The sequence below is a fragment of the Emiliania huxleyi genome (genome assembly GCF_000372725.1).
Source record: "Emiliania huxleyi CCMP1516 unplaced genomic scaffold EMIHUscaffold_533, whole genome shotgun sequence".
In the NCBI taxonomy this organism is placed as follows: Eukaryota; Haptophyta; order Isochrysidales; family Noelaerhabdaceae; genus Emiliania; species Emiliania huxleyi.
The window spans coordinates 5,071-17,061 of record NW_005197995.1 but is presented as its reverse complement, the minus strand read 5'-3'; the positions used below and the strand labels follow the sequence as shown (position 1 = coordinate 17,061).

Sequence of the window (11,991 nt, the reverse complement as noted above, 5' to 3'; positions counted from 1 at the left end):
GCCCCCCCCCGCCGGGGGGCCCCCCCCCCGGGGTTTTGGGGGCCTGGCCCCCACCCCACCGATTGGCCCTCCCCCCCCGGGGGGGGGGGGGGGGGGCCCCCCCCCTTGGGGTTTTTCCCCCGGGGAAAAGGGGGGCTCCCCCTTTTAAGGGGGGGGGGGCCCTTTACCCCCCCCGGGTTCCCCCGGGGGATCCCCTTTCCCGGGGGGGGGGGCTTTTTCCGGGGGGGGGCCGGGGTTGGGACCCCCCCCCCCCCCCCCCCCCCCCCCTTAGTGCGTGCCGCCCCACCCGCATACTCTTTAATCACTCGACTGTTAAGCAGCTGACGACGGCCCATCGACTAGGCGCTGCTCGCCTACTTTGAATGGATGAATGAATTAATTAACCCATCGACTAGGCGCTGCTCGCCTACTTTGGCGCGCTGCCGCGCGGTGTGCGGGGCCTCCCACCCAGCAGCCGCGGGTACGCCTCCGCGCCCTGGCAAGCGGCCATCTCGCGCCTGCTCCGCGAGCCCCCGCTGGCGGCGAGGCTGAGCGAGCTCGAGGTGCGGCTGCTGCACCAGCCGCCGCTGCCCGAGGGCGAGCTGCTGCGCTCGCTCAACGCAGCGGTCGTCGGGCTCGCGGCGCGGGGCGGCGAGGGGGAGGCGGATGAGTGCCTCGGGCTCGGCATCGTGCGCGCCGTCGACCCCGCGAGCGAAAGCTTGCTCCTCGTCACGCCCGTGCCGCCCGCCGCGCTGGCCCGGGCGGCGGTGTTGCTACGCGGCTCGCTCGAGCTGCCGGTGGCGCTGCTGCAGCCGACGCCGCTCACGCCCGCGTCGCCCTACCTCGGCGCCAACGCGCTGCGCGGCGCTGGCGCGGGCAACAAGCAGATGCGCTCGCGGAACAACATCAAGCGGGCGAGCACGCCGCGGGGCTGAGGGGCAGGGGCGGTTCATCGTCGTGTGTACGGTCACTCGATACGGTCACGGGTGGCTGAAAGAACTGAAAGAGGGGGTCAGATGTGTCACAGTGATAACTGATATCTCAGACTGACCAGTGTCCCCGGGAGTGTGCAGTGCAGTGAAACACTGAAAACGAAGCTGTGAACGAAGTGTGCGCCGCGCGCGCCCGGACGACCTTAGGGGACCCCTAGGGTTCTGAGGGCCGGATTTTTTTAAGACCTTTTAAGAAACGAGGAGGTTTGGGGGCTTAACTTGCCATTTAAGAGATTGCAGGCACGGGGGGTCCCTCTTTTAAGACCGTTTAAGAAAATCGGCCTCACCGGCACGCGTCGCTGGGGTTCCGCGCCGTTTTCTCCAATACTGCCGTTATTAGGCACAAACCCGCCTCTGAAGACACATCTGTAAGTCTGGTGCACTGGCAGGAGCCATCAGCCAACTCGCATAGGGGACGCGTGCTAGCTGACTGTAGCCAGCTTCCCGGCCTCCGGCGTGTCTACCGGGAGCCTCCCCCGGACCATCGACCTCGGGAGCTCTCCCGCACCGTTTAAGCGTTTAAGACCGTTTAAGGAATTGGCGGCCCAGCAGCTCTTAAAACTTGCCAGGGCAAGTTTTAAGCCGTTTAAGCCGCAGGCGCCCCAGGGCACCCCCTTTTAAGCCTAGGGGTCCCCTTAGCGGACGACTGGGTGGTGGGGTCTCGCTCGCCTTTTCGTTTTTTCGGACGCTTCTGAGTTCTGACTTCTGTAAGAAACACGACGTAAACACACAACCCCTGAAAGAGCAAACTGTAAGACATGGCAGTCGCGCTGCCTCGGCTGCGTACAAGTGGGCAAAGAGAGAGAGTGGGAAACGGGCGCGGGCGACGCGCTCAAAGTCTGCTGTGCGGGCACAAAGGCAACTCGCTTAAGATCTCCATGCTGCATGCAAGTGGAGTACACCGACCGCTCAGGTCAGTCGCCAGGACTGTACGCCGGCGACGTCGGGCTGTAGGCCGGCGACGTCGGCGAGTACGCCGGCGACGTCGGCGAGTACGCCGGCGACGTCGGGCTGTACGCCGGCGAGGTCGGGCTGTACGCCGGCGACGTCGGGCTGTACGCCGGTGACGTCGGGCTGTAGGCCGGCGAGGTCCTATAGGGTGCAAACCATCCGGGCGTGAGAACGAGTGGGACTCCGTCGCGTCTTCCCGCGGCGAGAAGGCGCACGGGCTGTACGCGGGCGAGGTCGGCGAGTACGCCGGCGACGTCCTACAGTGCAACCCATCAAACGTGCGAACGAGTGGGACTCGGATCGTGCCGTCTCGCCGAGTGAGGAAACGCACGGGCTGTACGCGGGTGACGTCGGCGAGTACGCCGGAGAGGTCCTGCGAACAAACCACTCGTGAGGCGAGAGGGTCTCGGAGGCGCGCTTCTCCTCCGCAGCAGCGAGGCGCACGGGCTGTAGGCAGGCGAGGTCGGCGAGTAGCTCGGCGAAGTCCTACAGTGCAGCGGCCATTCCAGCGTGAGACAAGTGTGGCTCCGCCCGCCTCTCTTTGCGCCGGAAGAGGCGCACGGGCTGTAGCTCGGCGACGTCGGGCTGTAGCTCGGACTGGTCGGCGAGTAGCTCGGACTGGTCGGCGAGTAGCTCGGCGAGGTCCTATTTAGCCCAAGAGTCGGGCGTGCGACGAGCGGGACTCCGTCGCGCCCCTTCTCCTCCGAGGTATGGCGCACGGGCTGTACGCGGGCGAGGTCGGCGAGTACGCCGGAGACGTCCTGCAGTGCAACCCATTCGGGCGTGAGACCGAGCGGGCTCCCCCCTCCCCCCCTCCGCGGCGGCGAGAGGCGCACGGGGAGTAGGCCGGGCTCGTCGGCGAGTAGCCCGGCGAGGTGGGCGAGTAGGACGGCGAGGTGGCCGCGTAGGCGGGGCTCGTCGGGGAGTACGCCGGGCTTGTCGGCGAGTAGCTCGGCGACGTGGGCGAGTAGGACGGCGACGTCGGGCTGTAGTTGCCATCGCCGCCGCCGCCGCCGCCGTGGAAGGGCGAGAAGCCGCCGTCGCCCGGCCCGGGAGAGAAGGCGGCGCCGCCGGGGCCGGGCGAGAAGGCGGCGCCGCCGGGGCCGGGCGAGAAGGCGGGCGTCATCCCGCCGATGAAGGGCGACTGCGAGTAAGGCGTCATCCCGCCCGGCGTCATCGCGCCGACCGCGCCGGGAGACATGCCGGCGAGGCCGTCGCCGTCGAAGAGAGGGTCAAAGTCGGTGGGCTGCGCCAGCTCGAGCATGTCGGTGTTGAGGAAGAGCTCAAACTCGCCGGTGCCGATCGGCGCGAGCTGGCCGAGCATGATGTTCTCCGAGACGCCCTGCATCAGGTCCGCCTCGGAGAAGCAGGCCGCCTCCATCAGCACGTCGACCGTCTCCTCGAAAGAGCAGCGCGCGAGGGCGCCGTTGTCGACGCGGTTGATTCCGTGGCGCGTGACCGAGAGCAGGTGGCCGCGGTACGTCATCACGTCGCACAGGATGGCCAGGTGGCGGTAGTTGACGTACGAGCCGTCAAACTCGATCACCGAGCGCAGCTCGCCGAGCAGCGCCTGCCGCACCGCCTCGACCCCGAGGTTGCGGATGATCTCGCAAATGTCGTTCGACATGAGCCGCGTGTGGTCGATCCGCCGGTCGGCCGACGCGACCGCCGAGAAGTTGATCCCCTCCGTGTCGAGCACCCACTCGGTCACCATGCCGAGCGCGCCTATGGGGAGAGTTGCGAGGAGGCTCCGGGAGGGGCTCCCAGAGGCATCCACCCCGCCGCCGCGCCAAGCGCGCCCGTCACAGGGTCGACGTGCTCGCGCTTCGGCTCGCGCATGAAGACGCGCTTGATCTTCTCGATGCCGCGCAGCGTCATCTCGGAGAGCATGTTCTGCTCGATGCGCTGCAGGAAGGTGTGCTCGACGTCCTCGTCCCCCTCCGCCTCCGCCTCCTTGTCCGCCTCGCTGTTGACGAGCCGCACGCGCAGCACCAGCCGGTCGTCGTTGTCCTCCGAGTGGATGACGTGCAGCTCGTCGCTGCCGTACTCGGCGGAGATGCACTTCACGATGTCCTCCATCAGCAGGTTCTTGTCCGCCATCGCCTCCATGTCGAGCTCGATGCGCAGCACCCACGGCGAGATCTTTGAAAAGTCGATCTCCTCGAACGAGGTGTCGTAGTACAGACGCACGAAGTCCTCGTCCTCCTCCACCACCGTCGCGCGCTCCGCCTCGAGCGGCCGCAGCGGGTCGTACCAGATCTCGGTCTGCCTCGTCACCGAGCCGAGCGTCGTGTGCTCGAGGATCGACTGCACCTCCTTGGCCGCCTCCGAGTCGCGCGCAAACTCCTCGCGCAGAAACACGGTGAGCGACGGCGTCTTTGGCCGCTTGGAGACGTTGATGATCTCCTTGAGGCGCGGCACGCCGAGCGTGACGTTCTTGGCCGACACGCCGGCGTAGTGGAAGGTGTTGAGCGTCATCTGCGTGGCGGGCTCGCCGATCGACTGCGCGGCCAGAGCGCCCACCATCTCGCCCGGCTGGCATCGGTGCTGCAGGAAGCGCGACTCCACCTCGCCGAGCAGCCAGTCGAAGGCCTGCGGCGTGAGGCGGTGCTCGACCAGCACGCGCCTACGGGGGCGACGGCCGCCGGCGTGTCGCGGGCGTGCCGCCGGCGCGGGGGGCGGGGGGCTCGGCCCGCCACGCGCTTGGAGGCGAGCTGCGAGCGCAGCAGCGAGAAGAAGTTGTACGTCGCGTTGTACTGCGCCTCGACGGAGAGGGCGTCGGTGCCCTTGACGACGACGAGCTTGTCGAGGAGCGAGCGCACCTTCTTGACGATGTCGATCGGCTTGAGGTCGGACGGCTTGGACGCGTCCACCGGGTAGAGCCCCTGCGCCTTGCGCAGCAGCCGGTTCATGTTGACGGGCGAGGGCGGGTCCGCCTTGCCCTTGGCGAAGGGGCCGAGCCGCGGGTCGGTGAGGAGGCGGCGGTCCTCGAGCAGCTGCTCGAACTCCTGCCGCAGCTCCTCCTTGGCCAGCGGGTCGCGCTTGAGCTCCTCGGCGAGGCCGGGCCGCATCCACGGCTGGCCGACGGGCGACTCGTGGACGCGGCCGTAGTTTGGGTCGTCAAACTTGTGCTCGAACATCTTGCGCAGCTTGTCGATGTGCATGCCGACGTGCGCGATCTTCTGGTTCTCCAGCCGCACCGCGTCCATCCCGTCCTCGCCGTACAGGAACTGGAGCACCTCGCCCTGCGAGTTGCGCACCGTGCCGTCGTACTTGACCGTCACGCCCTCCATCGCCTTGACGAGCCGCCGCTGGATGTAGCCCGTCTCGGCGGTCTTGACGGCGGTGTCAATCAGGCCCTCGCGGCCGCCCATCGCGTGGAAGAAGAACTCCTGCGGGGTGAGGCCGCGCAGGTACGAGTTCTCGACGAAGCCGCGAGACTCGGGCCCATAGTCGTCCTTGGTGAAGTGCGGCAGCGTCCGGTTGAGGAAGCCGTACGGGATGCGCTTGCCCTCGACGTTCTGCTGGCCGACGCAGGCGATCATCTGCGAGATGTTGATGAAGGACCCCTTCGAGCCGGTGGTGACCATGTTCTTGACGTTGTTGGTCTCCTTGAGCGACTTTTGCGCCGAGGTGCCCGCCTTGTCGCGCGCCTTGTTGAGCACCTGGTTGACGTTGTTCTCAAACGACTCGAGGATGGTGCGGCCGGGCTGGCACTCGAGCTTGTTGTTCTGCGCCTTCTCGACGAGCTTCTTCACCTCCCGCTTGGAGTCGTCGATGGTGGCGACGATGTCGTCCATCGTCTTTGCGTCGGCGATCGTGTCGCCGATGCCGATCGAGTAGGAGCGGTGCAGGATCCAGTAGTTGACGAGCCGCTGGTGCGCGCCGATGAAGGCGCGCACGCCCTGCGGCCCAAACTCGTTCGCGATGGTGTGGATCACGCCGCCCGCGCCGGTGCCGAGCGACTTTTTGTCGAGCATGCCGCAGAGCAGCTCCCCGCGGTCGATGACGACGCGCGTGTCGCCCGGCGAGAGCTCGTCGGTCTCGTCGTCGGGGTGGCCTACACGGCACGGAGGAGGGGCGGCTCGGGGCGCGGCGGTCCGGCGGGGGCCGCGTACCCTCTCTTCAGCGTCGGGGCGGCCGTTGGCGAAGCGCGCCATCGAGAAGTCGGGCAGGATGAGGGACTGCGCCTGCTTGCCCGTCCAGAGCGGCTCGGGCTTGAGGATGGCGGGCACGGGAAGCTTGCCGGTGAAGGTGTCGAGGTGCATCACCAGGTTCATCATCATGTCCTTGCGGAGGAAGGTGTCGCGCTTGGTGAAGCCGCGCGAGCCGAGCAGGGTGTCCTGCACGATGCCCATCACGGGCTTGTTGGACTGGGGCGAGACGACGCAGCGCGCGACCGACATGATCTCGGACGCCTCCGCGCGCGTCTCCATGGACTGCATCACGTGCAGGTTCATCTCGTCGCCGTCGAAGTCGGCGTTGTACGGCGTCGTCACGGAGAGGTTGAGGCGGAAGGTGGAGTAGGGCATGATCTTGACCCGGTGCGACATGATGGACATCTTGTGCAGCGACGGCTGCCGGTTGAACATGACGATGTCCCCGTCCTCGACCATCCGCTCCACCTGCAGTTGCACACCCGCCCGCTGCGGCGTGAGGCGGCGCGATGGGGCGGCGGCAGCGCTCCCGTCCGTGCGCGCCTTGTAGCCGTACTGGAGGTGCTTCTGCACGCTCGGCATGCGCAGGTCGAGCCGCATCCCGTCGGAGCGGATGATGTACCGAGCCCCTGCGGCACGACGAGTGCGGCGCGATGAGGCGGGGGCGGCGCGGGTGAGGCGGCAGAGGGGGGGGGGGGGGGGCAGCTCTGCTCTACTCGTGGCAAGAGCGAGCAAAGGAGCGCTCTCTCCCCGTCTCCCCTCCGCCCCCCTCTGGCGCGCGCGGGCGGCAGGTCTCGCGCGCGGGCGGCGGGTCTCGCGCCTGGCAGCTCGAGCGGCCCGTTGTCGACCAGCTCTTGCAGCCGGTCGATGTTGAAGGGCGTGACGACCTCGGGGTACGTCAGGTTGCGGGCAATGGTGCGCGGGACGCCAACCTCGTCGATGGCGAGGTTCGGGTCGCCGGTGATGACCGTGCGCGCGGAGAAGTCGACGCGCTTCCCCATCAGGTTGCCGCGCACGCGCCCCTCCTTGCCCTTGAGCCGCTGCGAGATGGACTTGAGCGGGCGGCCCGAGCGGGTGGTTGCGGGCTGCACGCCGGGGAGCGTGTTTGTGACCAGGGTGGCGAGGTGGTACTGCAGGAGGGAGACGTGCTGCAGCACGATGTGGTTCGGCGCGCCGTTCCGCTCCTGCTCCTTTAGCGACCGGTTCGTCCGCACCTGCAGGCCCGCGCCGCGCCGCGTTCAGGGCGGGTGCGCTGCTGGTGCTGCCGGCGGCGGCGGGAGCGGCGGCGGGTGCGGCGCCGCAGAGCGCGGTCGCGGCGTGTGTGCGGGAGGAGGCGCGCGCGCGGGCGACGGGGTGTGCGGGCAGCGCACGATGTCCATCAGCTTGACGGTCAGGTCGTCCTCGCCCCGCCCGCCCGCCCCCTCCATCTGGATGGAGGGGCGCACTTGCGGCGGAGGGACGGGCAGCACCGTGATCACCATCCAGTCGGGGCGCGCGTTCTCGGGGTCGAAGCCGAGGCGGCGCGCGTCGACGTCAGAGATGCCCTTGAGGATCTTGTGCGCCCGCTCCGCCGTCAGCTCCAGCTTCTTCTCGTGGTCATCCGTCGCCTGCGGCGGTGATGGGCAGTTGCGTGATGTGAGGTGTGACGGAGCGGTGGTGAGCGAGGGAGGACAGCGGGCGGCCCCTCCCGGATCGAGCGGTGAGCGGTGGGCGGTGGGCGGTGGGCGGTGGGCGGCGGCGGCGGTACCTCCTTGAACTCTGCGCGGATCATCAGCCCGTCCTTCTTGAAGGTCGGCTGGGGCGTAGAGCAGGACCAGCAGACAGACTTGGACTTTGCAATGTCCATCACGGCGCGGAGCCGCCGCTCGGGCTTCTTGACGCGCGTGGCGCGCGAGATGCGGAGCGCGTCACCCGAGAGCTGGCCCGTCGCGGGGTCGGGCGGCTCGTCGCCGAGGATCACAGAGCAGGAGAAGCAGACGCAGCGGAGCGTCTGCGGCGCGGCGTCCGGTGCCGGTCACTCCTCGCGGCGCGGGGGCGGTGGGCGGCGGGAGGGGCGGCGCGCGGCCTTCATCGTGTTTTCGAGGAAGGAGACATGGTACATCGGCTTTGCGAGCTCGATGTGGCCAAAGTGGCCGGGGCACTCGTTGTGGTCCATGCCGCAGGTGGCGCAGTTGATGTAGCGGTCGATGGAGCCGAGGCGCGGGTCCATCAGCCCGCCCTGCACCGGCTTGCCGTTGTCGAACGTGCGGTCCGAGGTCACTCCGTCAGGCTGCATCACAGACATCGCCTTGATTTCGTCTGGGCCGAGGATGCCAAACTGCACGCGCTTCACCTTCTTGATGTCGGCCTCGCTGTGCATGAACATGGCGCCCGCTGCACCACGGGGGGGGGCGCGCGGCCCGACCCTCTGCCCACGCGCGGCGCCGCGAGTTGCCAGCGGCCGAGCAACAGGTCCGAGCCCAACAAGCGGCGCCGCTGTGAAGAGCTGTTTGGGGCTGTCGAGAGGCGTTTCGACACCGAGATAGTATCGTTCAAAGGAACACTCTTCAAACTCGTGACGCTGTTCACGCTTGCTAAGTTAGGTAAGGTCAACGTCGGCGGCGGGGCCACGCTCTTGAGTCTTGTGCTATACCTACAGCTACACGGAACACGCCTGTCGCCTGGAACAGGTCTGGCGTCTGCGGCGGGCTTCTGTTCGCCCCTGCCACCCCGCTCCACCCGGACTACACTGTATATGGCCCTAAATGGCAAAAAACTCAGTACGGTCCGGCAGCGGGGCAGCCGCACTGCCGCTAAGCAGGCAGCCACAGGCAGACCTCCTCGCCGGCGCTCGCCACGAGCTGCCGCGTCGGGTTGCACTTGACGGAGGTGACGGGGCCGCGGTGGCCCGCCTGCGCCGCAACCAGCGAGGCGTCGTGCGTGCGCCAGCGCCAGATCTTGCCGTCCTCCGACCCGCTCATCACCTGCGCGCCGTCCGCGCTGAAGCACGCCTCGAGCGGCAGCCCCATCTTGTTGGCGTGCCCGCGAAAGGTCTGGAGCTCGGTGCCCTTGAAGGCGTCGATGCTGACGGCGGCGCCCTGCGCGGTGCCGACCAGCATCAGCTTGCCGTCAAAGTTGAAGCAGATGGACGCAAAGTCGCGAGGCTCGCCCGGCACCGAAAAGGTTGCAAACGGCCCCTTAGAGGCAAACCGCAGGTCGAAGAGCTTGACCTGGTTGCCGCCCACGCCCGCGGCGAGCACAAGCCCCTCGGGGTCAAAGGAGACCGCTGGCCGGCGCCCGCTGCCGGGGAAGCGGAGGACGCCCAGGCAGCCGGGCACGCGCAGGTCCCATGTCCGCATCGTCTCGTCCGCCGCCGCCGAAGCAAAGACGTCGTCCTTTGGAGAGACGCTCAGCGAGAGCACCGGCGCCGTGTGGCCGGTGAAGAAGCGCAGGTAGGTGTTGTCGTGCAGCGAGTGGTACCGAATCGCGTGCGCGCCCTCGCCGCCTCCCGTCGCGCCGCCGGCCGCACCCGCCGCGCCGCCGGCCGCACCCGCCTCGCCGGCGCGCGAGGCACAGATGACGGAGAGCGGGTCGTGCGTGAAGCGGGCGATGCCCACGCCGTATCGGGGGCTCTGCACCGCGCGCTGCAGCTGGCCGCTCTGGCACGAGTAAACGCAGAGCCGGTCGTCCTCGCCCGTGCTCAGCATGAGCTCTCCAGACCCGTTGAAGTCCAGCGACATGACCCGCCCCTTGTGCTCGCTGAGGATGGCGCCCGCCGCCATCGCCTCCATATACATGCGCAATGTCTTGCCCAGGGTTCCAGCTCCTAGCCGGATGGGGGTCTGTGACACTGACTCGCGCCAAAACGCGCCCTACCTACCTACCTACCTATCCCCAGGCCGCGCAGCGAAGCGAAAAAAGATGAAAAGAGGGGGTACCTACCTATTGCAGGGCCCTTTTGGGCGAAACAAGACCAACCTACCTACCTACCTACCTATCTGTCTGTCTGGGAGGGGCCAGCCAGTGTGGACAGACCCCCTATCCGGCTAGGAGCCCGGGCCCAGTGGGTTGTTTGCGGCAAAAGAATTTTACAACAAAACTCCCTCGCACGACACTAGTAGATCACTAGGCACGGGACTGGCGCGCACGCAAAAGAATTTTACAAGGGCTAAAGTTGCTCGCACGACACTGGACATCGTCCTCCCATCCCTCCCTTGGGTTGTCCGTTTTCTTTCTTTCTTTCTGGGCACTGGACAGAGAGAGAACGATGAGAGTGGGACGACCGCGAGGTGGCATGAAGGTTGCAGCGAGAATCGGCGAGAGACTGCGAAGAGAGATAGGAAGAGGCGGACGCCCAAGGGTGGGCGACGGCTAGCGCATCACACCCCTCTCCTTAAAATCCCTGTGAGCTGTGTGGTGGCGGCGTGCCGTCCTCCCATCCGCATCCCTCCTTGGCGTGTCAGTTTTCTTTCTTTGGGCACTGGACTGGCGCGCGCACACACACACTGGCACTAACACAGGTACACCACGGGAGCCGCCTTAAGCGACTCCAGGACTCCTGCGAGGACGGCGCGAGGCACTTAGCTCCGTGCACTCGACCGCCCTCGCCGCAGGCAAGCTCATTCACAATCTGCTCTCTGCGATGGCCGTGTGCAAAAGAATTCCACGTGCTCAACGGGGTGATCGGGCGCGCGTTTGCTCGGACAAAGGACGAACGGCTCCTACGAGCAAGACAATGTTCGCACACACGATGAACAAGCACATGTGCATGTGCATGCACATGTGCATGCACATGTGCACATGTGAACATGTCAGACAACGGCCAAGGCGATAGCGAGGACGAGGAGACACGGCTCGGGACGATGGCAGGCGAGACGAGGAAGGCGGAGGCGAGGGAAGAGGCAGTGCCGCAGGGCCGCAGTCGACGGAGGCGACAACGATGGAGACGGGAGGGCGACGTGCACAGAGGATGACGAGGATATAGACTGGGACGATGCAGCGCCAGCGGAGGGGATAGGCGAGGGAACCGAGGGGCCGGAGGGCTTTCGCGACAGCGACGAAGAAGGGGGGAGGAGACGGAGGGGCGCGCGACACGCAGGAGGGGCGAAATTGCGAACGACCCGAGCAGAGAGGGCGACGGCGGGGCACGAGGCAGGGAGCAACGGAGACGATACCGATGACGCGAACCGAGGCCCGGACGGACGGCAGGGACGGGGAGAGTCGGGGAGGACGACAGCGACGTCGAGGTTGACGCAACCGTATCGTCTGTCGAGAGCGCCACCCATGGCGGACAGCCATGGGAGGTCACCGAATGGAGGGCGAAGGCGCGATACAAAAAGTCAGGGCAAGGCGGATGGAGAAAGAAGTGCCGAGAAGGCCATGGTGGAGGGGAGGGACGGGAGGACGAAACGAGGGCGAGAGCACTAGCCGTCTTCCACATGGTCCCTCGGGTCCCTGCTGCTCCTAATCTCTTCGTACATCCTCCTGCTGATCTCCGCAAAGTCCTGCTCCCTCCCTCGTCTCGCCCTGCGCGTCTGCTCCGCCTCACCGTCTTCTGCCCTGCGTCGTCTGGCGACCCCCTCCTGGTGTCATGCCTTTCGAGACATTCGCAAAGCGGAACGCAAGCTACACATGCGAAGAGGCTTCGTGAAGGATGGATATTGAAAAAACATTCGAACAAAGAAGAGGCGACGGCAAGAGCCGACAGAGTGAAGTGCCGAGATCGCCGCCGGGGACACGCCGCGCGAGCGCGATCGAGCGTGCCCGGGGTCGAGACAGTCGATCCGAGCGGATGCGCACATGCACACTATCTCTTGTTTGAACTGTGACGGTACAAGCTGGCGCACGCCGATACATACAATATGTACACCCGGGGATTAAGCGTCCGTGCCGCCCGGCAAATCTAAAGTATTGCCCTCGCCGCGGGCGGTTCG

At 66.9% G+C, this 11,991-nt stretch overlaps 3 protein-coding genes across 3 annotated transcripts in view; all 3 read right to left on the bottom strand.

Moving 5' to 3' along the window:
• Positions 1–1,660: 1,660 nt before the first annotated feature.
• EMIHUDRAFT_459546 (hypothetical protein) lies at positions 1,661–8,539 on the bottom strand. The gene is made up of 16 exons (XM_005765767.1): positions 8,145–8,539; positions 7,827–8,069; positions 7,450–7,686; positions 6,928–7,293; positions 6,796–6,850; positions 6,041–6,708; positions 4,622–5,965; positions 3,729–4,514; positions 3,109–3,624; positions 2,759–2,872; positions 2,642–2,683; positions 2,484–2,567; positions 2,367–2,408; positions 2,254–2,295; positions 2,138–2,179; positions 1,661–2,063 (listed from the first exon to the last, which is right to left on the bottom strand). Exons 1-16 carry the CDS (start codon positions 8,442–8,444, stop codon positions 1,881–1,883), a joined length of 5,064 nt encoding a protein of 1,687 aa, XP_005765824.1. The 5' UTR covers positions 8,445–8,539; the 3' UTR covers positions 1,661–1,880.
• Positions 8,540–8,871: 332 nt separating this feature from the next.
• On the bottom strand, positions 8,872–9,849 carry EMIHUDRAFT_76541 (hypothetical protein; the record flags this gene model as incomplete). Its single annotated transcript, XM_005765766.1, has 2 exons — positions 8,872–9,563; positions 9,609–9,849. 2 exons carry the CDS (start codon positions 9,847–9,849, stop codon positions 8,872–8,874), a joined length of 933 nt encoding a protein of 310 aa, XP_005765823.1.
• A 2,085-nt stretch (positions 9,850–11,934) lies between these two features.
• The window catches only part of EMIHUDRAFT_246853 (hypothetical protein), a gene marked incomplete at both ends in the record, with an annotated part of 2,154 nt that continues 2,097 nt past the window's right edge, over positions 11,935–11,991 (bottom strand). Inside the window, one exon of the mRNA XM_005765765.1 lies at positions 11,935–11,973. Coding sequence (XP_005765822.1) covers positions 11,935–11,973 — 39 coding nt within the window. The remainder of the gene's footprint in view (positions 11,974–11,991) is intronic.

Bases quoted from the DNA above. Each gene is read 5' to 3' on its own strand.
- EMIHUDRAFT_459546 (XM_005765767.1), bottom strand. From the start codon at position 8,444: ATGTTCATGCACAGCGAGGCCGACATCAAGAAGGTGAAGCGCGTGCAG. The intron at 7,294-7,449 runs GTGCGCTGCCCG...GCGGGCCTGCAG, and splicing joins CCGTCAAGCTGATGGACATC to GTGCGGACGAACCGGTCGCT. The intron at 2,684-2,758 runs GTGCGCCTCTCG...GTTGCACTGCAG, and splicing joins ACGAGCCCGGCCTACTCCCC to GACGTCTCCGGCGTACTCGC.